The sequence below is a fragment of the Hemitrygon akajei genome, chromosome 19, assembly GCF_048418815.1.
Source record: "Hemitrygon akajei chromosome 19, sHemAka1.3, whole genome shotgun sequence".
Taxonomy (NCBI): Eukaryota; Metazoa; Chordata; class Chondrichthyes; order Myliobatiformes; family Dasyatidae; genus Hemitrygon; species Hemitrygon akajei.
The window spans coordinates 6,555,859-6,572,388 of record NC_133142.1 but is presented as its reverse complement, the minus strand read 5'-3'; the positions used below and the strand labels follow the sequence as shown (position 1 = coordinate 6,572,388).

General features: G+C 47.3%; 1 protein-coding gene across 5 annotated transcripts in view; it reads right to left on the bottom strand.

The window, feature by feature from the left end:
• Positions 1 to 16,530, bottom strand: part of LOC140741720 (plexin-A1-like) — a 436,373-nt gene that overhangs the window by 236,431 nt on the left and 183,412 nt on the right. For all 5 annotated transcript variants that reach the window (XM_073072023.1, XM_073072027.1, XM_073072026.1 and 2 more), the window contains one exon: positions 8,694 to 8,834. In XM_073072023.1, the coding sequence (XP_072928124.1) occupies positions 8,694 to 8,834 (141 nt within the window). The remainder of the gene's footprint in view (positions 1 to 8,693; positions 8,835 to 16,530) is intronic.

Sequence of the window (16,530 nt, the reverse complement as noted above, 5' to 3'; positions counted from 1 at the left end):
AAAAGTGGAGTTACATTAGCCACCCTCCAATCCTCAGAAACTAATCCAGAATCTAAGGAGTTTTGAAAAATTATCACTAATGCATCCACTATTTCTTGGGCTACTTCCTTAAGCACTCTGGGATGCAGACCATCTGGCCCTGGGGATTTATCTGCCTTTAATCCCTTCAATTTACCTAACACCACTTCCCTACTAACATGTATTTCCCTCAGTTCCTCCATCTCACTAGACCATCAGTCCCTTACTATTTCCGGAAGATTATTTATGTCCTCCTTAGTGAAGACAGAACCAAAGTAGTTATTCAATTGGTCTGCCATGTCTTTGTTCCCTATGATCAATTCACCTGTTTCTGACTGTAAAGGACCTACATTTGTCTTGACCAATCTTTTTCTTTTCACGTATCTATAAAAGCTTTTACAGTCAGTTTTTATGTTCCCTGCCAGCTTTCTCTCATAATCTTTTTCCCTTTCCTAATTAAGCCCTTTGTCCTCCTCTGCTGGTCTCTGAATTTCTCCCAGTCCTCAGGTGTGCCGCTTTTTTTGCTAATTTATATGTTTCTTCTTTGGAATTGATACTATCCCTAATTTCCCTTGTCAGCCACGAGTGCACTACCTTCCCTGGTTTATTCTTTTGCCAAACTGGGATGGACAATTATTGTAGTTCATCTATGCGATCTTTAAATGCTTGCCATCACATATCCACCGTCAACCCTTCAAGTACCATTTGCCAGTCTATCTTAGCTAATTCATGTCTCATACCTTCAAAGTTACCCTTCTTTAAGTTCAGAACCTTTGTTTCTGAATTAACTATGTCACTCTCCATCTTAATGAAGGATTCCACCATATTATGGTCACTCTTACCAAAGGGGCCTCGCATGACAAGATTGCTAACTAACCCTTCCTCATTGCTCAATACCCAATCTAGAATGGCCTGCTCTCTAGTTGGTTCCTCGACATGTTGGTTCAGAAAACCATCCCGCATACATTCCAAGAAATCCACTTCCTCAGCACCCTTACCAATTTGGTTCACCCAATCTATACGTAGATTGAAGTCACCCATTATAACTACTGTTCCTTTATTGCACGCATTTCTAATTTCCTGTTTAATGCCATCCCCAACCTCACTACTACTGTTAGGTGGCCTGTACACAACTCCCACCAGCGTTTTCTGCCCCTTAGTGTTATGCAGCTCTACCCATATCGATTCCATCATCACATAAGTCTAGGGTGCCTTTGACTTTTGCACAGTACTGTAGTAATTTTATGTTTTGCACTGTACTACTGCTGCTGCAAAAAAAAAGACAAATTACATGACACATGTGAGTGATGATAAACCTGATTCTGATGTGGGTCTCCATTGCCGGCTGAGAGTGGGAAAGGGACAGGGAGAGAGGAATCATGGTTGGGAAAAGGGGAAGGGGGAGGGGAGGGAGCAGGAAGCACCAGAGAGACATTCTGTAATGATCAATAAACCGATTGTTTAGAATCAAATGATCTTGCCTGCTGTCTCAAGGTTGGGTGTGTCTGCACCCCCTGACCCCAGCCTGGCACTCCTTCTCTGCCACCTGTCCCACACCCTTCCCGTGACGTTCTACCCTCACCTTTCCCAACACCCTTTGCTCTCGCCAGACTTACAAACTCGCTCTCCACTCCACGTTGATAAATACAGTACTGTGCAAAAGTCTAAAGAACCCTAGCTATATATAATAGCAGTCAGATTGCAATTTGCAACCCAAATTCTATTCCAAATATGTGGATCAATACTACTGAAAATTACTTTAAATGCAAAGATAATCACAGTCACATTGTCAATACAAAAAACTAAAAAGCAGAAAATATCTTTCAAATATTATGCAGAGGCTACTGGTGAACCTTGTTCAATAGTAAATTTAAAATACACCCAAAGCTTTAAAAATAATACAATTTATGAGGTTACGCCAGAAAGATTGCTCTTCATTCTCACAGTTTAAGAGTATCGCATGTCTGCTGGGAAAACCATTTTCAACTTGCTTCTTGAACCTTCTGCAGATGACCAAAGTTTAATTTTGGGGGCTTTTGCTATTGCTTGCATGGTGGGGTGGGGGCAGTGCTCTGCTGACACAAGTGGAGAGGGGAACGGCTGATGCTTCGATGGCTGCTTATGCGTGGGAGGGGGAGTGGGCCTTCAGGGCTCTGATGTTTCTATCATTCATTGCATGGGGTTTCTTGTTTCATGGATATCTGTGAAGAGTAAAAATTTGAGGTTGTAAACTGTATACATTCTCTGATATTAAAGTGAAAACGAATCTGAAGGTAATACTGTATATGGGGACATATATTTAATTTGGTAATAAATTTACTTTGACGCTTTTCTTCCTCCACACCCAAACTCCTACATCCTCTCCCTCTCCACCTCTGTCCCTTACTCTAATCCACAACCCTGTCGCCTCACAGTGCCTCTCCAATCCCCACTCCTCCAATCCGCCACTCGGTCCATTCTCCTTCCCTGCCTGTCTCTGCCAACGCAATCCCCTGAAAAAAGTTCAAAGTAACTTCATGACCCAAGGATGCTTATGTTACCATATTCTACCTTGAAATTCATTTTCTTTCTGGGATTTACAGGAAAAAAGGAATGCAATAGAATTTATGAAAATTAAACATGAACACAGACTGGTTGCCTACCTACAGGAAAGGCTTCAATGAGATTGAATGAGTCCATAGAAATTTTATAAAGATGTTGCCAGGACTTGAGTTCTGAAATATAGGGAGAAGTAAAATAGGCTGGGACTTTATTCCCAAGAGTGTAGAACAATGAGGGGAGATTTGATATGGGTATACAAAGTAATCAGGGTTATTGATAGGATAAATGCAAGTGGACTTTTTCCTCTGAGGTTGGGTGAGACTAGAATGAAAGGTTGTGGGTTAAGGGTGAGGGGGTATCTGCTTCACTCCGAGGGTGGTGAGTGTGTGGAACGAGCTGCCAGCTGAAGTAGATGATGCGGGGTCAGTTTCAACATTTAAGAGAAATTTCGATAGGTACACGGATGGGAGGGGTGTGGAGGCCTATGGTCCAGGTGCAGGTCGACGGGACAAGGCAGAATAATAGTTCAACACAGACTAGATGGGCCGAAGGGCCTGTTTCTGTGCTGTGTTCCAGTGATCCATTGTAAATGTAAATCTATGTACAATGTACAAAAGACAAAATGTTCTAAGAAAAATAATACTGAGAACACGAGCAGTAAAGAGTCCCTGAACGCGAGTCTGCAGTTGACAGAATCAGATCAGAGTGGTGGTGAGTAAGGTTTTTAAAGATTAGCTTTATTTGTGACATGTACATCAAAACAGTGACGGGCATCAAATGAAATCAGCGAGGGTTGTGCTGGGCAGCCCACAAGTGTCACCACGTGTCCGGGACCAACACAGCATGCCCACAACTTTCTAACCCTAACCGAATGATGCCGGGATGCGGGAGGAAACAGTAACATCTGGAGGAAACTCTTCCGCCTTCCAGATGGTGCTACTGTGCCCCCCCAGGCAGGTAATCCACACCGGTTCAGGAGCCTGATGGTTGCATCCTGGTCAGTCCCAGTAACTCCAACAACCACCCACCACTCTATCTGACCTCCTCCGGACCCTCACACCGCCAGCGCACCTGTCACCGTGGCCAGGGCACCTTCATCAATCAGGCTCTTAACACAGGGCACTTGAACGGGTGGTGGCTTCCACGGGCAGACGTTCAGGATCACCACTGGCAAGCTCGCTTCCCTTCTCCCCAACTGAGATGGAGGAAGGAAGGGGCCGGCAGAGCCAAGAGAGGGGAGGGAGGCTTACTGAACTTGTAAAAACAAATTAAAACATTCAGGTCGCTAACCACGTCTTTTATTTCAGGATGAAATCATCAGTCAGGTAGTTCAATAAGCCTGCAGATTGTGTGATTGACTCACAGGGCAAAGACCACAGACAAGTTTATAAAACTCTGGTTAGGCCACATCTGGAGTATTGTGTACCATTCTGGTCGCCCCACTATAGGAAGGACGTTGAGGCTTCGGAGAGGGTGCAGAAGAGGTTCACCAGGAAACTGACTGGTTTAGAGGGCATGTGCTATCATAGAAGGCTAGACAAATCTGGGTTGTTTTCTTGTGGCAGAGGCTGATGAGAGGCATCAATAGAGTGGCATGGAGTATTTCCCCCAGGGCAGAAATGTCTAACACCAGTAGCTATGTATTGAAGGAGAGAGGGGGTAGGTTGTGAGGGGCAAGTTCTGCTTTCAGGAAGTGGTGGAACGCGCTGCCTGCTATGGCGGTAAAAGCAAACACATTAGAGGCTTTTAAGAGATGTTCAGATAGGCACACGGATGTGAAGAAGATGGAGGGAGGGATATGGGCATTCCGTAGGTAGGACAAGTTAGTTTTGGAGAATTTCTGATTTACTTTGTCGCTGGCTCGGCACAATATTGTGGGCAAAAGAGCCCGTTTCTGTTCAGAGTTCTTAAGAACAAGGCTGAGGCTGCACCTGGACAGGTACATGGATAGGAAAGGTTTAGAGGGAAATGCAAGCAGACCTCCGAACATATTAACGTTGCCCCACTGACCCTCTTTCGCAATATTTATTTATTTATTTAGTTGGTTTTATGGCTTCCAGTAATTTTCATGTGTTGCGCTGTACTGCTACCGTAAGACAACTCGTTTCACAGTGTATGTCAGTGATAACAATAATCTGATACCGATTCAGATTCTGAGCTACAAGGCTCAAGGACAGCTTCTATCCCGTTGTTATCAGATTCTTGTACGGACTTGTACAATAAAATTGACTTTCAGCATCACAGTCTACCTCGATATCATCTTGTACTTTATCATTTACCTGCACTGCACTTTCTCAGCAGCTTTTACACTTTATTCTACATTGTTATTGTAAACACCTTATTTTAGCTCCAGGGCTCCCAACCTGGGACCTGTGAACCCCTCGGTTAATGGTCGGGACCATGGCATAAAAAAGCTGGGAGCCCCTGCTCCACTCTCAATGCTCTGTGTAATGGACAGTAGGCAAGACAAGCTTCTCACTGTATCTTGGCACAATAACAAATAATAGAACATAGAATAGTACAGCACGTTACAGGCCCTTCAGCCCACAATGTTGTGCCAACCCTCAAACCCTGCCTCCCATATAACCCCCCACCTTAAATTCCTCCATATACCTGTTTAGTAGTCTCTTAAACTTCACTAGTGTATCTGCCTCCACCACTGACTCAGGCAGTGCATTCCACGCACCAACCACTCTCTGAGTAAAAAACCTTCCTCTAATATCCCCCTTGAACTTCCCTCCCCTTACCTTAAAGCCATGTCCTCTTGTACTGAGCAGTGGTGCCCTGGGGAAGAGGCGCTGGCTGTCCACTCTGTCTATTCCTCTTAATATCGTGTACACCTCTATCATGTCTCCTCTCATCTTCCTTTTCTCCAAAGAGTAAAGCCCTAGCTCCCTTAATCTCTGATCATAATGCATACTCTCTAAACCAGGCAGCATCCTGGTAAATCTCCTCTGTACCCTTTCCAATGCTTCCACATCCTTCCTACAGTGAGGTGACCAGAACTGGACACAGTACTCCAAGTGTGGCCTAACCAGAGTTTTACAGAGCTGACACGAGGAAATCTGCAGATGCTGGAAATTCGAGCAACACACACAAAATGCTGGTGGAACGCAGCAGGTCAGGCAGCATCTATAGGGAGAAGCGCTGTCGACGTTTCGGGCCAAGACCCTTTGTCAGGACTAGGAGAGCTACATCAGAGCTACTACAGAGCTGCATCGTTACCCCGCGACTCTTAAACTCTATCCCTCGACTTATGAAAGCTAACACCCCTAACTACCCTATCTACCTGTGAGGCAACTTTCAGGGATCTGTGGACATGTACCCCCAGATCCCTCTGCTCCTCCACACTACCAAGTATCCTGCCATTTACTTTATACTCTGCCTTGGAGTTTGTCCTTCCAAAGTGTACCAGCTCACACTTCTCCGGGTTGAACTCCATCTGCCACTGCTCAGCCCAGTCCTGCATCCTATCGATACCTATACAAATTCAGCTCAGAACCACCGACAGCACAACACTGAGAGGATTCATTTTGTGGGCAGATGTTTGGGGTTGCCTGACAGCTCCGTGGCTAAACGCAGGATGAAGTGGACGGGGAGTGGGGGGCATTCTGGGGGAACTGCTGAATTCAAACTTCAGTCCCTTCATAATAAATACCAACGTGACTACCTGTTGGACCTGCCTGCTAACCTTCTGTGATTCACGCACCAGAACACACCGATCCCGCCAGAAGATCGACCAGAGGGGACTGATCAGGAGATGACTAGCCAAGAGTGACCAGAGGGAGGTGACTACTGGAGATCGACTGGAGAAAAGCGAGTAGAAGGAGATGACTAGCCAAGAGTGACCAGAGGGAGGTGACTACTGGAGATCGACTGGAGAAAAGCGAGTAGAAGGAGATGACTAGCCAAGAGTGACCAGAGGGAGGTGACTACTGGAGATTGACTGGAGAGAAGTGAGTAGAAGGAGATGACTAGCCAAGAGTGACCAGAGGGAGGTGACTACTGGAGATTGACTGGAGAAAAGCGAGTAGAAGGAGATGACTAGCCAAGAGTGACCAGAGGGAGGTGACTACTGGAGATCGACTGGAGAAAAGCGAGTAGAAGGAGATGACTAGCCAAGAGTGACCAGAGGGAGGTGACTACTGGAGATTGACTGGAGAGAAGTGAGTAGAAGGAGATGACTAGCCGAGAGTGACCAGAGGGAGGTGACTCGTGGAGATCGACTGGAGAGAAGTGAGCAGTGTAAATAGATTCTGGTCAAGATGGCACCAGCAAACAATACTTCCTCAGGCAACATCTTCCAGATAGCCACCTTTTTTATCTTCGATCTGTTTCTGGAAGTGTTAGAGCCTGTGGTTTACAGTTTGGAGAACGATTGAGTGACTCAGCACTTTGCGATCTCGGAGAGAATTGCAGGAGCTGAGCGGCCTTGAGGCAAGGAAGCTTAGAGATGGGGTGTGAGCCCACGATCGAATCTATTTCTTGCCAATTAGAGCACCGAGGAAGATTGAAACACTGAGGTCGATGTGGAAGATGAGCGTCTGATCAGCGCCGACTACCTGCTTCTTGCTCTCTGCTGTGATGGATCTCTCGCTCACTGCTGCCGGGTAACATGCCTGCGTGTGGCAACCTATTGCTCGCTGCTCTCGAGGGAAGGCTTCAGCATTCCAGTGGTCCCTCTCTCCCTCGACGCTGACGGAGGATGTTACCAAAGTTCTGCAAGTCAGGGATTGGACTGTGGACTGTTTCAGCTTTATGGTTTTTATATTCTGTGTTTTCACCTGCTCTTTCTTGTTGCTGTTTGACGCACTTTGTTGACTTTGTTTGTGTGGGGAGAGGCGTTGCAGTAGATGTTCTTCCTGCTGTCTGAGCGACTTTATCCCCGCATAGGCTGGGTTGACGTCCTTGCGGCTGCTTGACGCAATTTGTTTGCGGGAGGGAGGGGAGAGAGAGGGGAGAGGGAGGGGAGAGGGAGGGGAGAGGGAGGGGAGAGGGAGGGGAGAGGGAGGGGAGAGGGAGGGGAGAGGGAGGGGAGAGGGAGGGGAGAGGGAGGGGAGAGGGAGGGGAGAGGGAGGGGAGAGGGAGGGGAGAGGGAGGGGAGAGGGAGGGGAGAGGGAGGGGAGAGGGAGGGGAGAGGGAGGGGAGAGGGAGGGGAGAGGGAGGGGGGAGAGAGGGGGGAGAGAGGGGGGAGAGAGGGGGGAGAGAGGGGGGAGAGAGGGGGGAGAGAGAGGGGAGAGAGAGGGGAGAGAGAGGGGAGAGAGAGGGGAGAGAGAGGGGAGAGAGAGGGGAGAGAGAGGGGAGAGAGAGGGGAGAGAGAGGGGAGAGAGGGAGGAGAGAGAGGGGAGAGAGAGGGGAGAGAGAGGGGAGAGAGAGGGGAGAGAGAGGGGAGAGAGAGAGAGACTGTGTGTGTGTGAGTGAGTGAGTGAGTATGAGAGAGAGTGTGAGAGAGTGAGTGTGTGTGAGAGAGTGAGTGAGTGAGTGAGTGAGTGAGGATTAATTTTCTTGTTTGCACAATTTGTTTTTCTGCGCTGGGGGCAGGGGCTCGATGTTGCCGTTTGTGCGATTTGTTTCTTTTTCTGCAGTGGTGGGGTGGAGTTTGATATTTTTCTTTTGAACAACTACCGTGTTTTCTTTGCTCCGTGGCTACCTTGAGCAGACAAACCTCAGAGTTATATACTGCACACACACACTGACAGTAAATGAAGCTTTGAACCTTCGTATGACCTATGGGGAGCGACTGGTGGAAAGGACCAGAGTGAAGTGACCGGTGGAAATTTGACCTGCAAAGACTGACCAGCAGAGACTAACTGGCGGGAGACTGATCAATGGAAGTGACCAGGGAAGTGGAGAGAGTCCAGACTGGGGAGAGTGACCAGAGACAGCCCAGTGGAGCTGGAGTGACCAGCAGTTGCTTCTATTAATGTTAGCATTCCACATCAGTGTGCTGGTCGCTGGGTTCCCCAGCAAACACCCCCCATCTCTGAGATGGTGTGGTCACCGCACAACTCGGGGGCTCCAATCCACCCATTCCTTTTGAAAGTCCAGATTACTAAACAAAAAAAACTTAAACCTCCATACACCAGGCTGGGGTCTTCCCATGCCTCTGGGTTGCCCCGCCCGGTGTTACTTACCCGCTTGTCAGTCATTGCGTAGATGTGCTGGTAATCGGGACTGAAGACCAGGTCACGGAGTATGGGGCTTCCCTCGGCGATGGTCACATTCTCGTATAGCAACGGACCTCCGGAACCGGGGCCAACGGAATCGACCAAGACCTGCAGGGAAATCACAGGGGGAATGCGTGAGTGTAAATCAAGAATAAGGTGGGGGCAATGCCAGATAGTCACAGAGTCAGACAGCATGGAAACAGGATGTTTAGCCCAAATGCTCCTCCTGAACTGAAAGAGGGGAGAGAGCCAGTATAAAGAGGTGGGGAGAAGGTGATCTCTATGATCACACCTGCCATCTGCTGGCTCTGAAACGCCAATGGTCCATTTCCCTCCACAAATGCTGCCTGACCTACTGGAGTTCCTCCAGTGCAAAAACACGAGGAAATCTGCAGATGTTGGAAGTTCAAACAACACACACAAGATGCTGGTGGAACACAGCAGGCCAGGCAGAATCCATAGGAGAAGCACTGTCGACGTTTCCGACCGAGACCCTTCGTCAGGAGGGTCTCGGCCCGAAACGTCGACAGTGCCTCTTCCTATAGATGCTGCCTGGCCTGCTGTGTTCCACCAGCATCTTGTGTGTGTGGTTGTTTGGAGTTCCTCCAGTATCTTGATCTTCCTTCTGGCATCGTAGAACTGCCTGGTTTCACACTGCACCAAGCAATGAATTCAGCCCTCAGCATAAAGCCCCACAACACAACTGATGAAAGCTGCCCAGTCACTTTCTTATATTTACACAGGATTCTCCCAACAACTTTAGCTGCCCTGGGTCTATTAACATCTGCATATTCTCCCTGAGAACATGGGTAACATCTGCACATAACTTCCTGGGAATACATTAACATCTGCACATTCTCCCCAGGAACCATTAACATCTGCGCATTGTCCCTGAGAACATGGGTAAAACCTGCACATTCTCCCTGGGAACACCTGCAAATTGTCTCTGGGAACATGTTAACATCTGCACAGACTTACTAAGAACATATTAACATCTGCACATTCTCCCTGAGAGCACATTAATTTCTGCACATTCCCCCTGGGGACATGGGTAAAACCTGCACATTCTCCCTGGGGACACGTTAACATCTGCACAGACTTACTAAGAACATGTTAACATCTGCACATTCTCCCTGAGAGCACATTAATTTCTGTACATTGTCCCTGGGAACATGGGTAAAATCTGCACATTCTCCCTGGGAACACATTAACATCTGCACATTGTCCCTGGGAACACATTAACATCTGCACATTGTCCCTGGGGACATGTTAACATCTGCACATTCTCCCGGAGATCGCGTTAATATTTATATTTTCCCTAAGACCATGTTACAATCTGCGCGGTCTCCATGGGAACACTACTAAAAATGGTTAAATTAAAAGTGATCTCTATGGCAGACTCCTGAGCTTGTTCCCCTAAGGAAAGGCATCAATACTCGCAGAGACCCCTGTAAGCAAGAACATCTGTACAAATCCCCTGGGAGAAAATTTTCACCTGCATAGATGTATAAATATCCACCCCTGCCACAATGAAGGTGTGCAGATACATCTGCACACAGCCCCTCCGCTCCCCCCGCCGTTATAGGTACGCACACTCGCAGTGCACGCGCTATCACATCTGTGTGGAGACCCAGGCACGTGCACGGACATCGGCCCCGAAAGTCGCCCCGTACAGAAGCAGTTCTGAGCTCCCAAATCAGAGTCGGCACCGGTGTGAACACAAGGCGAATCCGGAGCAGAGCGAGGGAACTAATTAAATCCTAAGTGGCCTCGATAAAATTAAAACCAAAGGACCAAATAATAAAGACGGATTGAAAGGGAATCGCCAAAATCTACATCCTCGAGCTAGTTTTGATTGAATTACATAATCCATTTATGATCATTAAATCAACTTAAGAGTCAGTATAAGAGGGTAGAACGTGACTTGTTTCAGGGTGAGTTAGAAAAATCAATTGGACATTTTTCACTAGACCGACCGCCAACTGCAGAACACTTAGTTCCAATTTTTCAATTGAATGACAGCATTACACTGGGTTACAATTGGTTACAATTTAATCCACAATAATCTCAAATGTTATCAAAGTGCCCGTGCATTAGGCCTCCTCGTACGCGGTTCATTCACGGCCGCCAGCCATTGCTCGGGGGGGTCAGCCGCCATACTGACCTCTGGGTGGACTGCGTAGCTGTGTAGGTGGACTCGTGTCATGTGGCCAACGCCACTCCCAATTCCCAGAAAATGGAAGAGCCCATAAAAACTGGCTGTTACAGCCCAGATCATCACAGGCAAGCACAGCTACAAGGAGCACTGCCACAAGACACAGGAGCAGAATTAGGCCATTCGGCCCATCAAGTCTGCTCCGCCAATCCATCACGGTTGATTTATTATCCCTCTCATGGGTACACCCGCTCGTTAAATCAAATATCTACTCAGCCAATCACGTGGCAGCAACTCAAAGCATAAAAGCACGCAGACATGGTCAAGAGGTTCAGTTGCTGTTCAGGCCAAACATCAGAATGGGAAAGAAAAGTGGTCTAAGCGATTTTGACCACGGAATGATTGTTGGTGCCAGATGGGGTGGTTTGAGTATCTCAGAAACTGCTGATCTCCTGGGATTTTCATGCACAACAGTCTCTAGAATTTACAGAGAATGGTGTGAAAAACATCCAATGAGTGGCAGTTCTGTTAATGAGAGAGGTCAGTGGAGAACGGCCAGACTGGTTCAAGCTGACAGGAAGGCAACAGTAACTCAAATAACCACACTTTACCACAGTGGTGTGCAGAAGAGCACCTCTGAATACAAAACACGTTGAACCTTGAAGTGGATGGGCTACAGCAGCAGAAGACCACGGACATACACTCAGTGGCTGATTTATTAGGTCCTGGGGGTACAGAATAAAATGGACTCTGTGTACGTTGTGTGTATCTTTCTCCCCTTCACTCAGATGTTAGTTTAACATTTAATTTGAGATGGGCACAGTGTGGTGCCCCTTTTTCCGTTGATGGGACCCAGATTAGACCAGGGGCTTCCATACATTAGTCTCTGGGGAGCACAGAGTAACAGCCGTCAAATTCAGAATTGGGAGCATCACCATTAAGCCATAAACTGACACAGCTAAAGGCGTTTTCTCAATCCATATGCAAATGCACCCTCATTAAAAATTTGCTGTAAAGTCACCCTCAGGCTAAGACAGCTCCTTGACACACAGAGCTTAGTTGTTTTTAGAATGGCTCATCCGTTCGTTCTCACACCACTAGCTTCTGGGCTGCGTTGTCATGGATACCACAGGCCCTCTTGCAAAATGGCCATTCCTCACGAGAGGGCTGAGTGAGTGCAGCAGTATTTTTGGGAATGGTAGGCCCCGCAGCCACTTCTGCCCGGTTAACTGCAGTGGGAGCAAGACTTAGACCACAAGACCATAAGATATAGGAGCAGAAGTAGGCCATTCAGCCCATTGAGTTTGCTCTGCCATTCAATCATGGGCTTATCCAATTCTTCCAGTCATCACATACCTTTTGATGCCCTGGTTAATCAAGAACCTATCAATCTCTGCCTTAAAAACACCCAATGACTTCACCTCCACAGCTGCTTGTGGCAACAAATTCCACAAATTTACCACCCTCTGACTAAAGTAGCTTCTCCATATCTCAGTTCTAAAAGGACATCCTTCAATCCTGAAGTTGTGCCCTCTTGTCCTAGAATCCCCTACCATGAGAAATAACTTTGCCATCTGTTCAGGCCTTTTAACATTCAGAATGTTTCTATGAGATCCCCCCCTCAGTCTCCTGAACTCCAGGGAATACAGCCCAAGAGCTGCCAGACATTCCTCATACAGTAACCCTTTCATTCTTGAAATCATTCTCATGAACCTTCTCTGAAGCCTCTTCAATGTCAGTATATTCTTTCTAACATAAGGAGCCCAAAACTGCACACAATACTCCAAGTGTGGTCTCACAAGTGCCTGATAGAGCCTCAACAACATATCCCTGGTCTTATATTCTATACCTCTAGAAATGAATGCCAACATTGCATTCGCCTTCTTCACAATCGACTCAACCTGGAGGTTAACCTTTAGGGTATCCTGCACAAGGACTCCCAAGTCCCTTTGCATCTCTGCATTTTGAATTCTCTCCCCATCTAAATAATATTCTGCCCGTTTATTTCTTCCATGAAAGTGCATGACCATACACTTTCCAACATTGTGTTTCATTTGCCACTTCCTTGCCCATTCCCCTAAACTATTTCAGTCTCTCTGCAAGCTCTCTGTTTCTTGAACACTACTCACTCCTCCACCTATCTTTGTATGATTGGCAAATTTAGCCACAAATCCATTAATACCATAGTCCAAATCATTAACATACATTGTAAAAAGCAGCGGTCCCAACACTGACCCCTATGGAACTCCACTGGTAACTGGCAGCCAGCCAGAATAGGATCCCTTTATTCCCAGTCTCTGTTTTCTGCCGACCAGACAATGCTCCACCCACGCTAGTAACTTTTCTGTAATTCCATGGGCTCTTATCTTGCTGAACAGCCTCATGTGTGGCACCTTGTCAAAATCCTTCTGAAAATCCAAGTGCACCACGTCTACTACATCTCCTTTCTCTACCCTGCTTGTAATTTCCTGAAAGAATTCTAGTAGGTTTGTCAGGCAGGATTTTCCTTTCAGGAAACCACGCAGGCTTTGGCCTGTCTTGTCATGTGCCTCTAGGCACTCCGTAATCTCATCCCTAACCATCGATTCCAAAAACTTTGCAACCATGGATGTCAGGTTAACTTGACTCAGCTTTAAAGGGAGGATGGACAAATATGGACTGTTTTCTCCAAAGCATCAGCAGCATCAATGGAGGGGAATAAATAGTCAACGCTTAGGGCTGTGACGATGGATGCTGCTTTCCTGTGGCAGTGTTCCATGCAAATGTACTTAGCCGTGGGGAGAGCTTCGCCTGTAATGGACTGTGTTCTATTTACCAATGTCTTGTAGCCTTTTCTATTCTTGGGCACTGATTTATCCAATAACGGAACTTGATGTAAATTTCAAAGTTCAAAGTAAATTTATTATCAAAGTACATATACATCACCATATACAACACTCAGATTAATTTTCTTGTGGGCATACTCAATAAATCTATAGAATAATAGCCATAACAGAATTCACGAAAGACCGGTCCACCTAGAGCATTCAACCAGAGTGCAGAAGACAACAAACTGCAAACGCAAAAGGAAGAAACAATAATAAAAATAAATAAACAATAAATATCAAGAACTGAGATGAAGAGTCCTTGAAATAAGAGCCCATTAGTTGTTAACGTCTGTCCCGAGCCATATAGCCTCATCAGGCCGGTGCTTATTTCCGGTTTCCGTGGCGTGAAGTGACTGAGACTACGAGACTCTCCCCCCGGATAGGACGCCAGTCTATCGCGAGGTTACCCCCCAGCATTTTTGCCGTTACCCATTTCCAGCTGGGTGGACTGGAGCAATGTGTGGTTAAGTGCCTTGCTCAAGGACACAACACGCTACCCTGGCTGGGGCTCGAACTCACGACCTTCAGATCGCCAGTCCAACACCTTAACCACTTGGTCATGTGCCACACCCATTAGTTGTGGGAACATTTAAATGATGGGGCAAGAGAAATTGAATGAAGTTATCCCCTATGGTTAGACAGCCTGATGGCTGAGAGGTAATAACTGTTCCTGAACCTGATGCTGTGAGTCCTGAAGCTCCTGGACCTCCTTCTTGTTGGCAGCAGCGAGAAGAGAGCATGGCCAGGGTGACGGGGGTCCCTGATGATGGATACTGCTTCCCTGTGGCAGCGGTTCATAGAGATATGTTCAATGGTGGGGAGGATTTATTCGCGATGTACTGGACCTATCCACTACTCTTCGCAGGATTTTAAATGTTTCCAGACCATGCTGTGATGCAGCCAGTCAACGTACTCTTCACCACACATCTATAGAAGTTTGTCAAAAGTTTTAGATGTCACGCAAACTCCTAAGAAAGTGCAGGCACTGCCATGTTTTCTGCATAATTGCACTTACATGCTGGGCCATGACAGGTCTCTGAAATAGTAACACCGAGGAATTTCAAGTTGCTGACCCTCTCCAACTCTGATCCTCTGATGAGGACTGGCTGACGGGCCTCTGTCATGCCTTGCTTGCGATGACATTAATGTACTGATCACAGGGCAGATCCTCTGCTATGTTAACGCCAAGGAATATAAAACTACAGACCCTCGCCACCTCCGTTCTCGAAATGAGGACTGGCACATGGACCTCCAGCTTCTTTCCCTGTAGCTGACGATCAGCTCTTTGGTTTTGTTGTCGTTGAAGTTGTGGCATCACTCACGTCCGGTGTCTTTTCTGTGCCTGTGAGGCTGCTGCAGGGTTCTCACTAGACCTGTACCTCATGGCCAGAGCCCATTGGGACAGCACAAAGGCCCCGTGAGAGCCGTAGCAGAAGTGACCACCCATTCGGGTAGCCCCTTCCCCCGTGGGAGCAAAACAGGCGAGTACCCAAATCAGGCAGAACCTGGTGGAGGGGACAACAGTCCCCACAACGGCCCTTGAGGTGACTGACGAAGCCAAAGTATGAACTAGTCACTCTCTCTCCTGGGGTCCCCCAAAGCGTTAATGCGGCAGGCGGGTGGGAAACGAGGGCACAGAGGAGGCCGAGTTCCAGTAAACCGGCTGTGAGGATCTCTGCCTATTCCTGACAAGCCGGGGAATAAATTCTCTGCTCTGCTCACAAGCTGTGGGATTGCTTTCAGCTCTTATCGGGAAGATTGATTAGCTGCCTCCGCCTGTCAGGATCACCTCCAGCAGGTTAGTGTAGTGACAGACTTCAAAGCTGTTGTCTTATCTGTGAGGAACAGACACAGACACGGCTCACAATTAACTCTTTACATCTTGTGGCAGCTTTCCAAGGGTAAAAGCATTTAAGGGTTTACAATGGCCAATTAACATGGCCAATTACCAGAAGAAAGCCATGACGGAGGCTGGAAGATTAAAGAAGCACTTGCATTTATGTGGCGCATCCCTCGACAGAGAACACTGCAGCTCATCAAAACCACAAGAAATTCTGCAGATGTTGGAGCACAACATGCTGCAGGAATTCAGCAGGTCAGGCAGCATCCATAGAGGGGAATAAAACAGTTGACGTTTCTGGCCGGGCCCCTTCATCAGACATCACATTGCAACTGCCTCGAATTTAGGAGCTAGTTGACTGCTCTGGCTGCAAAGTTTTCTGGTGTTGGGTTACTGGGTGGGGATGGCAGATTTTAAACGTAAACACAGAACTTACAGTGCAGAAACAGGCCATTCGGCCCACAATGTCTTTGCTAGCCATGACATCAATTCTAACTCATCCCACCTCCACGGGGGGGACATGGCAGTGTAGTGGTCAGCACAACGCTTTACAGTACCACCCTCTGCAACTGGTACGGAGGTGTCACCCTGTGCAGTGACACCTCCATACCAGACAAGGATGCAACCTGTTCGGACGCTCCCTGTAGAAATCTGCCGAGGTCTCTGGCGGCAGAAGCCTGAAATCTCGCACCATGAGGTTCGAGAACACAGGAGATTTTGCAGATGTTGGAAATCTTCAGCAACACGTGCAAAATGCTGGAGGAACTCAACAGGTCAGGCAGCATCTCTGGAGAGGAATAAACAGTCAACGTTTCGGGCCGAGACCCTTCATCAGGGCTAAGAACAGTTGGTAATCCTAATCATTAATTCAGCGTAGCAACACTATGACCACATTGATCACTTCACACTGTAAGACTTTGTTGTTTTTATCTAATCATGCTC